This window comes from Heptranchias perlo, chromosome 11, assembly GCF_035084215.1.
Source record: "Heptranchias perlo isolate sHepPer1 chromosome 11, sHepPer1.hap1, whole genome shotgun sequence".
Lineage (NCBI taxonomy): Eukaryota > Metazoa > Chordata > Chondrichthyes > Hexanchiformes > Hexanchidae > Heptranchias > Heptranchias perlo.
The window spans coordinates 77,767,293-77,782,903 of NC_090335.1; the positions used below are offsets into that span (position 1 = coordinate 77,767,293).

The following is a 15,611-nucleotide window of genomic DNA, read 5'->3' on the forward strand; positions in this document are numbered from 1 at the left end:
GCTTGATCAAGAAGTTTGCAGATGATACAAAAATTGGCCGTGTGTTTGATAGTGAGGAGGAAAGCTGTGGACTGCAGGAAGATATCAATGGTCTGGTCAGGTGGGCAGAAAAGTGGCAAATGGAATTCAATCTGGAGAAGTGTGAGGTAATGCATTTGGGGAGGGCAAACAAGGCAAGGGAATATACAATAAATGGGAGGATACTGAGAGGTGCAGAGGAAGTGAGAGACCTTGGAGTGCATGTCCACAGATCCCTGAAGGTAGCAGGACAGGTAGATAAGGTGGTTAAAATGGCATAAGGGATACTTTCCTTTATTAGCCGAGGCAAAGAATATAAGAGCAGGGAGGTTATGCTAGAACTGTATAAAACACTAGTTAGGCCACAGCTTGAGTACTGTGTACAGTTCTGGTCACCACATTACAGGAAGGATGTAATTGCACTAGAGAGGGTACAGAGGAGATTTACGAGGATGTTGCCAGGGCTGGAGAATTTTAGCTATGAGAAAAGATTGGATAGGCTGGGGTTGTTTTCTTTGGAACAGAGGAGGCTGAAGTGAGATTTAACTGAGTCATAGAGAGTAGAGTCATAGAGTTATACAGCACGGATAGAGGCCCTTCGGCCCATCGTGTCCGCGCCGGCCATCAAGCCCTGTCTACTCTAATCCCATATTCCAGCATTTGGTCCGTAGCCTTGTATGCTATGGCATTTCAAGTGCTCATCCAAATGCTTCTTGAATGTTGTGAGGGTTCCTAACTCCACAACCCTTTCAGACAGTGAGTTCCAGACTCCAACCACCCTCTGGGTGAAAAAGTTCTTTCTCAAATCCCCTCTAAACCTCCCGCCTTTTACCTTGAATCTATGTCCCCTTGTTATAGTACCCTCAACGAAGGGAAAAAGCTCCTTAGTATCCATCCTATCTGTGCCCCTCATAATTTTGTACACCTCAATCATGTCCCCCCTCAGCCTCCTCTGCTCCAAGGAAAACAAACCCAATCTTCCCAGTCTCTCTTCATAGCTGAAGCGCTCCAGCCCTGGTAACATCCTGGTGAATCTCCTCTGCACCCTCTCCAAAGCGATCACATCCTTCCTGTAGTGTGGCGACCAGAACTGCACACAGTACTCCAGCTGTGGCCTAACCAGTGTTTTATACAGCTCCATCATAACCTCCTTGCTCTTATATTCTATGCCTCGGCTAATAAAGGCAAGTATCCCATATGCCTTCTTTACCACCTTATCTACCTGTTCCGCCGCCTTCAGGGATCTGTGAACTTGCACACCAAGATCCCTCTGACCCTCTGTCTTGCCTAGGGTCCTCCCATTCATTGTGTATTCCCTTGCCTTGTTAGTCCCTCCAAAGTGCATCAACTCGCACTTTTCCGGGTTAAATTCCATTTGCCACTGTTCCGCCCATCTGACCAACCCATCTATATCGTCCTGCAGACTGAGGCTATCCTCCTCGCTATTTACCACCCTACCAATTTTGGTATCATCAGCGAACTTACTGATCATACCTTTTACATTCATATCCAAGTCATTAATGTGGACCACAAACAGCAAGGGACCCAGCACCGATCCCTGTGGTACCCCACTGGCCACAGGCTTCCAGTCACAAAAACAACCTTCGACCATCACCCTCTGCCTTCTGCCACTAAGCCAGTTTTGTATCCAAAGTGCCAAGGCACTCTGGGCTCCATGGGCTCGTACCTTCTTGACCAGTCTCCTGTGGGGGACTTTATCGAAGGCCTTACTGAAATCCATGTATACCACATCCACTGCGTTACCCTCATCCACACGCCTAGTCACCCCCTCAAAAAATTCAATCAAATTAGTCAGACATGATCTTCCCTTGACAAAGCCATGTTGACTATCCCTGATTAATCCTTGCTTCTCCAAGTGGAGACTAATTTTGTCCTTCAGAATTTTTTCCAATAATTTTCCTACCACTGATGTTAGGCTCACTGGCCTGTAGTTCCCTGGTTTTTCCCTACTCCCCTTCTTGAATAATGGTACTACATTAGCGGTTCTCCAGTCCTCTGGCACATCCCCTGTGGCCAGAGAGGGATATAAAATTATGAGGGGCCTAGATAGAGTGGTTGGGAGGACCTATTTCCTTTAGCAGAGGGGTCAGTGACCAGGGGGCATAGATTTAAAGTAATTGGTAGAAGGATTAGAGGGGAGCTGAGGAGAAATTTTTTCACCCAGAGGGTGGTGGGGGTCTGGAACTCACTGCCTGAAAGGGTGGGAGAGGCAGAAACCCTCAACTCATTTAAAAAGTACTTGGATGTGCACCTGAAGTGCTGTAACCTACAGGGCAATGGACCAAGTGCTGGAAAGTGGGATTAAGCTGGATAGCTCTTTTTCGGCCGGCACGGACACGATGGGCTGAATGGCCTCCTTCTGAGACGTAACTTTCTATGATTCTAATCCGTACCCAAGCGAGAGTCAGTGTCTGTGGGACCCGTACCCCAGGGAGAGTCAGTGTCTGTGGGACCCGTACCCCAGGGAGAGTCGGTGTCTGTGGGACCCGCACCCCAGGGAGAGTCGGTGTCTGTGGGACCCGTACCCCAGGGAGAGTCGGCGTCTGTGGGACCCGTACACCAGGGAGAGTCGGTGTCTGTGGAACCCGTACCCCAGGGAGAGTCGGTGTCTGTGGGGCCCGTACGCCAGGGAGAGTCGGTGTCTGTGGGACCCGTACCCCAGGGAGAGTCGGTGTCTGTGGAACCCGTACCCCAGGGAGAGTCGGCGTCTGTGGGACCCGTACCCCAGGGAGAGTCGGTGTCTGTGGAACCCGTACCCCAGGGAGAGTCGGCGTCTGTGGGACCTGTACCCCAGGGAGAGTCGGCGTCTGTGGGACCCGTACCCCAGGGAGAGTCGGCGTCTGTGGGACCCGTACCCCAGGGAGAGTCGGTGTCTGTGGGACCCGTACCCCAGGGAGAGTCGGTGTCTGTGGGACCCGTACCCCAGGGAGAGTCGGCGTCTGTGGGACCCGTACCCCAGGGAGAGTCGGCGTCTGTGGGACCCGTACCCCGGGGAGAGTCGGTGTCTGTGGGGCCCGTACCCCAGGGAGAGTCGGTGTCTGTGGGACCCGTACCCCAGGGAGAGTCGGTGTCTGTGGGGCCCGTACCCCAGGGAGAGGAAGTGCCTTCTTGAAGGGGGGAGAAAAAATTAAAAAGAAAAACAAATGGAAAATTGCGGAATGTTTTGAAGGAAACACAACCTGTGTAAGAGAGATTGGATCCATGTAATTAGATCAAAGGGACGAGAAACTAGACCAGAATACAGAATGTAACAGGAACTATTTAAACTAGGAGAGAGGATAGAGGAATGGATTAAATACAGAATAATTAGAAATAAATTTAAGTATGGATTATAAAGATGGATTGCTGAGAAATCAAGAGGCAAGAATCAATACAAGCGTAATTGGAGGAGAAGGTGATTGTACTGTTAACAAGCTCAACTGATTGGACACGAATACAAGCAGCACAAGGTTGTTTCAGGGTCGTGCCTGGAATCAGACGCTGGATAGAACTGGTTTAAGCGGCCTGTGTAAAACTGGGCAGTGGGCAGGAACAGCATCTCATGAAATAAAACAAAAGCAGCAACCTGGATTCATACAGCAGCTCCCGCTGGGCACCTCACACGTACCCTGGGGAGAGTCGGTGTCTGTGGGACCCGTACCCCGGGGATAGTCAGTGTCTGTGGGACCCGTACCCCGGGGAGAGTCGGTGTCTGTGGGACCCGTACCCCGGGGAGAGTCGGTGTCTGTGGGACCCGTACCCCAGGGAGAGTCGGTGTCTGTGGGACCCGTACCCCAGGGAGAGTTGGTGTCTGTGGGACCCATACCCTAGTGGGAGTCGTGTCAGGCTTTTTTTTGTTGGAATTGCAATTCAGAAGTGAGAAAGTGTTGCTTCAGTTGTACAGAGCCTTGGTCAGACCCCATCTGGTGCACTGCGTTCAGTTCTGGGCACGACAACTCAGGAGGTGGTGGAGAGCAGATTCACCAGAATGATACCAGGGCTAAAAGGGTTAAATTATGAGGCCAGGTTGCAGAGAGTGGGCTTGTGTTTCTTCGAGTTTAGAAGGTTAAAGGGTGAACTGAGCGAGGTGTTTAAAATATTAAAGTGATTCGATAGGGAAGATACAGAGAAACAGTTTCCTCTGGTGGGGGAATTCAGAACAAGGGGGCATAATTATAAAATCAGAGCCAGGCCATTTAAGAGTGAAAACAGGAATCATTTTTTCACACAAAGGGTAGTGAAAATCTGGAACTTTCTCCCCAAAAGGTTGTGGCTTCCGGGGGTCAACTGAAATTTTCAAGACTGAGATTGATAGATTTTTATGAGGTAAGAGTATCAAGGGATATGGAGCAAAGGCGGGCAGATCGAGTTAAGATACAGATCAGCCATGATCTAATTGAATGGCGGAACAGGATCGAGGGGCTGAATGGCCTCCCCCTGTTCCTATGTTAGAACGCAGATTACGGGGCAATGTAATAAAAGTGTGTAAAATGATGAAAGGATGGGACAGGGTAGATAGAAGCAAAGCCTTTCCTGTAGTTGAGGGGTCCAGACCGAGGGGCCATCGATACAGGATTAAATGGAAGAGATTTAGAACAGAGGACAGGACAACATTCAAGGATAGATTATATAGGTGGAGGAAAAGTAGTTGAAGGGATGTGGACAGGGCGGGTAAATGTGATTGGGACTATTTGCTCGCGTGGGCGGTAAATGCAGACACGGACTGGTTGGGCCGAATGGCCTTTTTCTGTGTTGTAACTTCTATCTATGTATTTTACTTGCCGGAGAAACTTGCTGAGCTTCTGCTGGCTTTAAGTAAAGAAGGTTTGGGTGAAATAGATTTGGTTAATCTCAATTTGGTAACTGGTAGACCAGCACATAACCAACACTCTGATAGACAACACTTAGGGAGATCCCAATTGGGGGATATGGAGCAAAAATATACATTGACTTACATAGAATTTACAGCAGAGCCATTCGGCCCAACAGGTCCATGCCAGTGTTTATGCTCCACACGAATTCCTCCCATCCCTCTTCATTTAACCCTATCAGCAAATCCTTCTCTTCCTTTCTCCCTCATGTGCTCCCCTAGCTTCCCCTTAAATGCATCTATGCTAGTCGCCTCAACCACTCCTTGTGGTAGCGAGTTCCACATTCTAACCACTCTCTGGACAAAGAGGTTTCTCCTGAATTCCCTATTGAACTAATTAGTGACTATCTTATATTTATGGCCCCTAGTTCTGGTCTCACCCACAAGTGGAAACATCTTCTCTACGTCCACCCTATCATAATTTTAAAGACCTCTATCAGTCAGGTCGCCCCTCAGCCTTCTCTTTTCGAGAGAAAAAGAGCCCCAGCCTGTTCAATCTTTCCCGGTAGTTATAACCTCTCAGTTCTGGTAACATTCTTGCAAATCTTTTTTGTACCCTCTCCAGTGCCTCAATATCCTTTTTGTAACATGGAGACCAGGACTGTTCACAGTGACCAAGGTTCGATACAAGTTTAACATAACTTCTCTGCTTTTCAATTCTATCCCTCCGGAAATGATATGTGAAATATATAAATCAAATATGAAATGAAAACTCTGAGGTGTGCTCGGATGAACTGGTGGAGAAAGGTTTTGGTGCTTACACTGAATGTCAAGAACTTGCTTGGCCACTTGTGGTGCTGATCTGAGGGATTCATGGTCCACGGTGCAGCTCACGACAACACCATCATCATTCCGATCCACCTGGAGTCCAAATGTGCTACTGACGGTGAAGGTCTTCCCTCTGGAGTCGGGCTCTTTTGTTGAGGGCACATCTAGAAACAGAAGAATCAAACAGCCAGGTAAGTAACACCACCAGCCCCAACTCTCACCCCTGTCCCTTCTCACAACTACACATCAATAGTGCAAGTCATAGTTGATGGCAGATTCAGATCCGGTCGTTCTGAAACTGGTGAATAAGCATCAGAAACGGACACTGCGTTCGTCGTTTTCTTAGATTTTTTTTGTCAGTTATTAGATTTTTTTTGTGCTGATCAAGGTAAAATATTCACAGTGTTGAGGAGCGGAGTTTTTCCACTACTGTCAACCAGTCTGAGAAACAATTCTCCAGTAAGTCAGATAACAAAGTGAAGCTCCCCCAACACTGTCCCATCAAACACTCCCAGGCCAGGTACAGCACGGGTTAGATACAGAGTAAAGCTCCCTCTACACTGTCCCATCAAACACTCCCAGGGCAGGTACAGCATGGGTTAGATACAGAGTAAAGCTCACTCTACACTGTCCCATCAAACACTCCCAGGGCAGGTACAGCACGGGTTAGATACAGAGTAAAGCTCCCTCTACACTGTCCCATCAAACACTCCCAGGGCAGGTACAGCACGGGTTAGATACAGAGTAAAACTCCCTCTACACTGTCCCATCAAACACTCCCAGGGCAGGTACAGCACGGGTTAGATACAGAGTAAAACTCCCTCCACACTGTCCCATCAAACACTCCCAGGGCAGGTACAGCACGGGTTAGATACAGAGTAAAGCTCCCTCTACACTGTCCCATCAAACACTCCCAGGGCAGATACAGCACGGGTTAGATACAGAGTAAAGCTCCCTCTACACTGTCCCATCAAACACTCTCAGGGCAGGTACAGCACGGGTTAGATACAGAGTAAAGCTCCCTCTACACTGTCCCATCAAACACTCTCAGGGCAGGTACAGCACGGGTTAGATACAGAGTAAAGCTCCCTCTACACTGTCCCATCAAACACTCTCAGGGCAGGTACAGCACGGGTTAGATACAGAGTAAAGCTCCCTCTACACTGTCCCAGCAAACACTCCCAGGGCAGGTACAGCACGGGTTAGATACAGAGTAAAGCTCCCTCTACACTGTCCCATCAAACACTCCCAGGGCAGATACAGCACGGGTTAGATACAGAGTAAAGCTCCCTCTACACTGTCCCATCAAACACTCCCAGGGCAGGTACAGCACGGGTTAGATACAGAGTAAAGCTCCCTCTACACTGTCCCATCAAACACTCCCAGGGCAGGTACAGCACGGGTTAGATACAGAGTAAAGCTCCCTCTACACTGTCCCATCAAACACTCCCAGGGCAGGTACAACATGCGGAACATGGAGCAGGTCAGATCCACTAAGACATACAGGTGGTCAGCTGACGATAGGGGGATATTATTGCTACGGAGTGTACAGCGGTGAGCAATGAAGGAGGAAGTAGAGTGTTTTTTTGTAAAAGAGAAGACTTTGAGGTGACATAAATGAAATTTTCAGGAATATGAAGGAAGTTGATAAAATCAATCCAGGTAAATTGTTCCTTGTGGGAAACGGTTCAAATCCCAGAGGGCACAAGTTAGAAATGGGGAAGCAGAATTCTGCTGCACTGCCCACAGTGCTTTCGACCACAGCAAACACTGTGCCATCTCCATTGCCCACACCAGCCGCCTCCTGTCACCTCTCGGAGTGAGACTCAAAACAATCTGCTGAATTCTAGGCTGTTCTGCCATGCCCTCTCGAAACTGGGCTCAGAAAGTCGTGTCGTGATTTTGGCACTGAACTAAGAACAACAACTTGCATTTATATAGCGCCTTTAATTTAGTAAAACGTCCCAAGGCGCTCCACAGGAGCGTTATCAGACAAAATTGACCCCAAGCCACATAAGGAGACATTAGGACAGGTGACCAAAAGCTTGGTCAAAGAGGTAGGTTTTAAGGAGCATCTTAAAGGAGGAGAGAGAGGGAGAGAGGCGGAGAGGTTTAGGGAGGGAATTCCAGAGCTCAGGGCCGAAACTGCTGAAGGCATGGCCGCCAATGGTGGGGCGATGGAAATCGGGGATTTGCAAGTGGCCATCCTGAGAACCAGTAGATTTTATGATAATGCAGCTTCATGGTCACTTTTACTGAGACCAGCTTTTTTATTTCCAGATTTTTTAAAAACTGAATTCAAATTCTCTAAATGCCCATGGTGGGATTTCAATTGAACTGCAGCGGTTCAAGAAGGCGGCTCACCACCATCTTCTCAAGGGCAACTAGGGATGGGCAATAAATACTGGCCTTGCCAGCGATGCCCACATCCCGAGAGTGAATTTTTAAAATTGTCAAAGGAGTTCTCACTTGGGACCCTTCAAGCTGGTAGAGAGAGAGAGAGAGCACTTTGGGTTCTATAAATAGGGGCATAGAGTTCAGCAGTAAAGAAGTAATGATGAATTTGTACAAGGTAATGGTTAGGCCACAGTTACAACACTGAATGCAGTTTTGGGCACCTCATTATAGAAAGAACATTGAAGCCATGGAGAGCGTACAGCGTAGATCCTCCAGGGTGTTGCCAGGGATGGGAAACTATAGTTATGAGGAGAGACTTGAGATACTGGGACAGTTTCCACTGAGGCAGGGAAGGTTAAGAGGAGATTTAAGAGAGGTTTTTAAAATTATGAAGTTTTTAAGGCAGTTGTGTTGAACCTTTATAAAACACTGATTCGGCCACAACTGGAGTATTGTGTCCAATTCTGGGCAACGCACTTTAGGAAGGATGTGAAGGCCTTAAAGAGGGTGCAGAGATTTACAAGAATGGTTCCAGGAATGAGGGACTTCAGTTACGTGGATAGACTGGAGAAGCTGGGGTTGTTCTCCTTAGGGCAGAGAAGGTTAAGAGGAGATTTGATAGAGGTATTCAAAATCATGAGGGGTCTAGACAGAGTAGATAGAGAGAAACTGTTCCCATCGGCTGAAGGGTCGAGAACCAAAGGAAACAGATTTAAGGTGAATGGCAAAAAAACCAAAGGTGACATGAGGAAAAACTCTTTTTACACAGCGAGTGGTTATGATCTGGAAGGTGCTGCCTGAAAGGGTGGTGGAGGCAGATTCAATTGTGGCTTTTGAAAAGGGAATTGGATAAATACTTGAACGGGAAAAATTTGCAGGGCTATGGAGCAAGAGCAGGGAAATGGGATTTACTGGATTGCTCTTACAAAGAGCCGGCACGGGCTCAATGGGCCGAATGGCCTCCTTCTGTGCTATAACCATTCTATGATTCTAAGTTTTGAAAAAAGTGAATCCTGGTTGGACATTCAGTGACGAGGGATCATCAATTTAAAATTAACACAGAGAGAGGAGAAAGATCAGGAGAAAACTCTTTATACACAGCCATGTTGGAGCATGGAATGCTTTGCCACAGGGAGTGGCTGAGATAGAGACTATAGCATCTTATAAGGGAAAATTGGATAAATACTTGAAGTAGAGGAAGATACAGGGCTTTGGGAGAGCACGGGGCAGTGGGATTAGTTTTGGATTGCTCCAGCAAAGAGCCGGTACATATATGATGGGCCGAATGGCCTCCTTCTGTGATGTTTACTTCATTGTTCTATGATTTTAGAAATTCATCTCCACTAGGCTGGATTTGAAGCCAGGATCCAGTGGTTAGTGGACGAGGAACGAGGACCATGCCCCCTGCTTAGTCCAGAAACACAACCAATTGCCCCTTGACCCCATTTACACTTTCCAGTTTAATGTTCTTCCCCAGTAACGCATTCCACAAGTTGGTGGGCCGTTGGGTGAAAAGGTTCCTTCTTGACTTTAATGTCCTAGTGACTAGTTGAGCCTCGAGCCTGCCCCGCCATTCGGTAAGATTATGGCTGATCTTCTACCTCAACTCCACTTTCCTACTCTATCCCCATATCCCTTGATTCCCAAAAATCTATCAATCTCAGTTTTAAATATACTCAATGACTGAGCAACTACGGCCCCCTGGGGTAGAAAATTCCAAAGATTCAAACCCGCTGAGTGAAGGAATTTTTCCTCATCTCAGTCCTAAATGGCCAACCCCCTTATCCTGAGACTATGTCCCCTAGTTCTAGATTCTCCAACCGGGGGAAACAGCCTCTCAGCATCTACCCAGTCAAGTCCTCAATGAGATCACCTCTCACTTTTCTAAACTCCAGAGAATAAATGCCCATTCTACTCAATCTCGCCTCATAGGACAACCCTCTCATCCCAGGAATCAATCTAGTGAACCTTTGTTGGACCACCTCTAAGGCAAGTATATCCTTCCTTAGATAAGGAGACCAAAACTGTACACAGTACTCCAGGTGAGGTCTCACCAAAGCCCTATATAATTACAGCAAGACTTCTTTACTCTTGTACTCCAACCCCCTTGCAACAAAGGCTAATATACCATTTGCTTTCCTAATTGCTTGCTGCATGTTAACTTTCTGTGATTCGTGTACAAAGACACCCAAATCCCTCTGAATGCCAATATTTCTTCGACTCTCAACTTTTAAAAATTATTCCGTTTTTCTATTCTTCTTACCAAAGTGGATAATTTGACATTTCCCTACATTATACTCCATCTGCCACCATCTCGCCCACTCACTTAACCTGTCTATATCCCTTAGTAGCCTTTGTGTCCTCCTCACAGCTTACTTTCCCACCTAGCTTTGTATCATCAGCAAACTTGGATACATTACACTCAGTCCCTTCATCTAAGTCATTAATATAGATTGTAAATAGCTGAGGCCAAGCACTGATCCTTGCAGCACCCCACTAGTTACAGCCTGCCAACCCGAAAATGACCCGTTTATTCCTACTCTCTGTTTTCTGTCCATTAACCAATACTTGTTTTTTATTCGTTCGTGGGATGTGGGCGTCGCTGGCAAGGCCAGCATTTATTGCCCATCCCTAATTGCCCTTGAGAAGGTGGATTACCCCCCATCCCATGAGCCTTGTGTAACAACCTCTTATGTGGCACCTGGTCGAATGCCTTTTGAAAATCCAAATATACGACATCCACTGGTTCCCCTTTATCTACCCTGCTAGTTACATCCTCAAAAAACTCTAACAGATTTGTCAAACACGATTTCCCTTTCATAAAACCATGTTGACTCTGCCTAATCATATTATGATTTTCTAAGTGCCCTGTTACTACGTCCTTAATAATACGTTCTAACATTTTCCCTACTACTGATGTCAGGCTAACCGACCGGCCTGTAGTTCCCTGTTTTCACTCTCCCTCCTTTCTTGAATAGCGGGGTTCATTTGCTACCTTCCAATCCACTGGGACCATTCCAGAATCTAGTTCTCCATTAAAATAGGGCGATGTATTTGTAATGATGAAAGGATGGAACAGGGTAGATAGAAGCAGAGTGTTCCCTGTCGTTGAGGGTCTAGAATGAGGGGCCATAGATACAGGATTAAATGTGAAAGATTTAAAGAAAGAATGAAAGAACTTGCATTTATATAGCACCTTTCACAGCCTCAGGGTGTCCCAAAGGGCTTTACAGCCAATGAAGTACATTTGAAGTGTAGTCACTGTTGTAATGCAGGAAACATTTATGCACAGCAAGATCCCACAAACAGGAATGTGATGATGACCAGATAATTTGTTTTTAGTGATGTTGGTTGAGGGATTAACATTGGCCAAGACACCGGGGAGAACTCTCTGCACTCCTTCGAATAGTGGCCATGGGATCTTTTATGTCCACCAGAGAGGGCAGACGGGGCCTCGGTTTAATGTCTCATCCGAAAGATGGCACCTCCAACAGTGCAGCGCTCCCCCAGTACTGCGCTGGGAGAGCGTCAGCCTGGATTACGTGCTCAAGTCTCTGGAATAGTGAGCAGAGAAACTTCTTCACACAGAGAGGTGTGGGGCTGTGGAATTCACTTCCAGGCTGAGTGGTTGAGGCAGAAGCTCGGTCAAAATTCAAGATTAGATTGGATAGATGGATGAAGGAAAAGGAGTTGAAGGGGTTTGGGAAGAGGGCTTGTAAATGTGATTGGGATTATTTGATCGTGTGGAGAGTAAACGCAGACTGGTTGGGCCGAATGGCCTGTTTCCGTGCTGTAACTTCGAAGTGTTTCGGTGTATAACCTAAACTCCAGTTGCATGGCTGTGACTCCCAGAAATTTCTGCTACTTATAAAGTATCTGCTTGGGTAGAGAGATGTGTCAGTAATTCAGAAAACCGCAGGAAGCTGCTGCTGGACACTGCTGTAATTCAGTGTGTGCAGGCGCATGTATTCCACAGTGAAATCAGATAAACGATGTAATTAAATCCATAAATCAGTGACTTTCTCCTCTATTTAGGAAGCCTCACCGCCCCCTCGTCTTTGTGACTTTCTAAATGTCTGGACAGTCACACCAAGAGCACGTTTTCAAATCGCAGCACACTTCCTCGGGAGGGCAATTCGGGGCAAGAACTGTCTTGGTTGTTTTATGAAGCGACATCATTGATCTGTTCAGGACAATCTCCTCGGTTTGGTACCTCTGGCGAAATTTGACTGCGAAAGTTTGACCACAAACATGTCAGGTCTGTACCCTGAACGATGCGTTTCAGAAACCAGCCCTTCCAACTGTTAACAGGGTCCAGAGTGAAACATAGGACCATAGCAACAGGAGGAGGCTATTCAGCCCCTCGAGTCTGTTCTGCCATTCAATTCGACCATGGCTGATCTGTATCTCAACTCCATTTACCCGCCTTGGTTCCATATCCCTCAATACCTTACTAAACAAAAATTTTGAAGTTTTCAATTGACCCCCAACAGCAACAGCTTTTTGGGGAAGAGAATTCCAGATTTCCACTGCTCTTTGTGTGAAGCAATGCTTCCTGACATCACCCCTGAACAGCCTCGCTGTAATTTTAAGGTTACAGAGTCATAGAATCATAGAAGATTACAGCACGAAGGAGGCTATTCGGCCCATCGAGTCCACGCCGGCTCCATGCAAGGGCAATCCAGCGTATCCCACTGCCCCGCCCTATCCCCGTAGCCCTGCACATTTTTCCGTTTCATGTACTTATCCAGTTCCCTTTTGAACACCATGATTGAATCTGCCTCCACCACCCCCTCGGGCAGTGCATTCCAGATCCTAACCACTCGCTGTGTAAAAAGGTTTTTCCTCATATTACCTTTGGTTCTTTTGCCAATCACCTTGAATCAATGCCCTCTAGTTCTTGACCCTTCCGCCAATGGGAACAGTTTCTCTCTATCTACTCTGTCTAGATCCTTCATGATTTTGAATCAGGAGGAAAACTCTCCAGTGGTTGGAGTCATACCTAGCACAAAGGAAGATGGTAGTGGTTGTTGGAGGCCACTCATCTTAGTCCAGGACATTGCTGCAGGAGTTCCTCAGGGCAGTGTCCTAGGCCCAGCCATCTTCAGCTGCTTCATCAATGACCTTCCCTCCATCATAAGGTCAGAAATGGGGATGCTCGCTGATGATTGCACAGTGTTCAGTTCCATTCGCAACCCCTCAGATAATGAAGCAGTCCGAGCCCGTATGCAGCAAGACCTGGACAACATCCAGGCTTGGGCTCATAAGTGGCAAGTAACATTCACACCAGACAAGTGCCAGGCAATGACCATCTCCAACAAGAGAGAGTCTAACCACCTCCCCTTGACATTCAATGGCATTACCATCGCTGAATTCCCCATCATCAACATCCTAGGGGTCACCATTGACCAGAAACTTAACTGGACCAGCCACATAAATACTGTGGCTACAAGAGCAGGTCAGAGGCTGGGTATTCTGGGGCAAGTGACTCACCTCCTGACTCCCCAAAGCCTTTCCACCATCTACAAGGCACAAGACAGGAGTGTGATGGAATACTCTCCACTTGCCTGGATGAGTGCAGCTCCAACAACGCTCAAAAAGCTCAACACAATCCAGGATAAAAGCAGCCCGCTTGATTGGCACCCCATCCACCACCCTAAACATTCACTCCCTTCACCACCGGCGCACTGTGGCTGCAGTGTGTACCATCCACAGGATGCACTGCAGCAACTCGCCAAGGCTTCTTCGACAGCACCTCCCAAACCTACGACCTCTACCACTTAGAAGGACAAAGGCAGCAGGTACATGGGAACAACACCACCTGCACGTTCCCCTCCAAGTCACACACCATCCCGACTTGGAAATATATCGCCGTTCCTTCATTGTCGTTGGGTCAAAATCCTGGAACTCCCTTCCTAACAGCACTGTGGGAGAACCTTCACCACACGGACTGCAATGGTTCAAGAAGGCGGCTCACCACCACCTTCTCAAGGGGCAATTAGGGATGGGCAATAAATTCTGACCTTGCCAGCGACACCCACATCCCATGAATGAATAAACAAAAACCTCTATCAAATCTCCTCTCAACCTCCTCTGTTCCAAGGAGAACAATCCCAGCTTCTCCAGTCTATCCACGTAATTTAAGTCCCTCATCCCTGGAATCATTCTAGTAAATCTCCTCTGCACCCTCTCTAAGGCCTTCACATCCTTCCTAAAGTGCGGTGCCCAGAACTGGACACAATACTCCAGGTGTGGCTGAACCAGTGGTTTATAAAGGTTCATCATGGCTTCCTTGCTTTTGTACTCTATGCCTCTATTTACAAAGCCCCTTTGTTCTGGATTCCCCCACCAGAGGAAATAGTTTCTCTCTATCTATTCTATCAAATCCTTTAATCCTCTTAAACACCTCAATTAGATCACCCCTTAATCTTCTATACTCGAGGGAATACAAACCTAGTCTTAGCAACCTGTCCTTATAATGGTCAAAACTTGGCCAAGGAGAGAGTACAGGCTGTTTGTAATGCACAGTACCAAAAATTCATTGTGAAGTTAAGGTGTGAAATGAAGGCTTTGACTGTGTTTATTCTTGGAGCTCTTTGCTAAGTGTGGCAGGAAAAGTGAGACAAACCTGGCAGTGTACACTGCTTTATCTTAAATTTATAAATGAACAGATTCAAATTCCAACCTGAAATCAGGAGCCAGGTCCCACCCCTTGATGGACCTCAACCAACTTGGCGTGCACCTGAGGTGGGGAGGGCACAAATCAGCCAGGGGTCCTGCTGATTATTTACTCAGTGAGTGTCCGGGCAGTGGCTGAGAACAGGATTGGGTTCGGGAGGGCTCTCCCCTCACGGTCGAATCCCCCCACGCCCGGAGAACTGTCACTGAAAAGTCTGTGAGTCGAGAAAGTTCTTCCAGAGAAGATGAGAGGAACAATCGAACAAACCCAGGCAGCCCATGGGGAGCTCTGCTTTTTAATAAAATGTGTAAGGCAGACAGATAGCCCGACAAGCTCCCAGGATATCTGCTGAGCTGGAAGAGCTCTGAGAGGCTTGTATGTGCGCGATCCCTTATAGCCCCTCACTTACTCATATTTCGTTTGCAATAATTCCACAGAATGAATATTTGATACTTTCTGAACACATCTCATAAGGAATTCATTTCTCTCTTACTAAAATAAAAGGCACATAGAGACTATTTCTTTATGCAAGAATGGCCACTCAGGATCAGCTGCAGAAGACACTATACGTTAGGTAGATGGAGATGTTTATCTATCTGTGACTCAGTCTTGTGCACTGTGCACATAGCTCGAGGTTTGAGGCTAAAACACACAATCGCCATCTGTCACTGTTAATATTTTAGATTACTTGTGTAGAATAATGCATAATTGTAATCTGGGATGTCACTGTTGGAGAATGGGTCTTTCCAAATATTTTTTATACCCTGTGTCAGCACCGAACACTCTCATGGCAGGTACAGCACGGGTTAGATACAGAGTAAAGCTCCCTCTACACTGTCCCAAACACTCCCAGGGCAGGTACAGCACAGTTAGATACAG

The 15,611-nt window shown here is 47.1% G+C and overlaps 1 protein-coding gene across 1 annotated transcript in view; it reads right to left on the reverse strand.

Moving 5' to 3' along the window:
- Nucleotides 1-15,611, reverse strand: part of LOC137326868 (cell adhesion molecule 2-like) — a 386,985-nt gene that overhangs the window by 205,815 nt on the left and 165,559 nt on the right. The window contains exon 5 of the mRNA XM_067992251.1: nucleotides 5,650-5,820. Within this exon, the coding sequence (XP_067848352.1) occupies nucleotides 5,650-5,820 (171 nt within the window). The remainder of the gene's footprint in view (nucleotides 1-5,649; nucleotides 5,821-15,611) is intronic.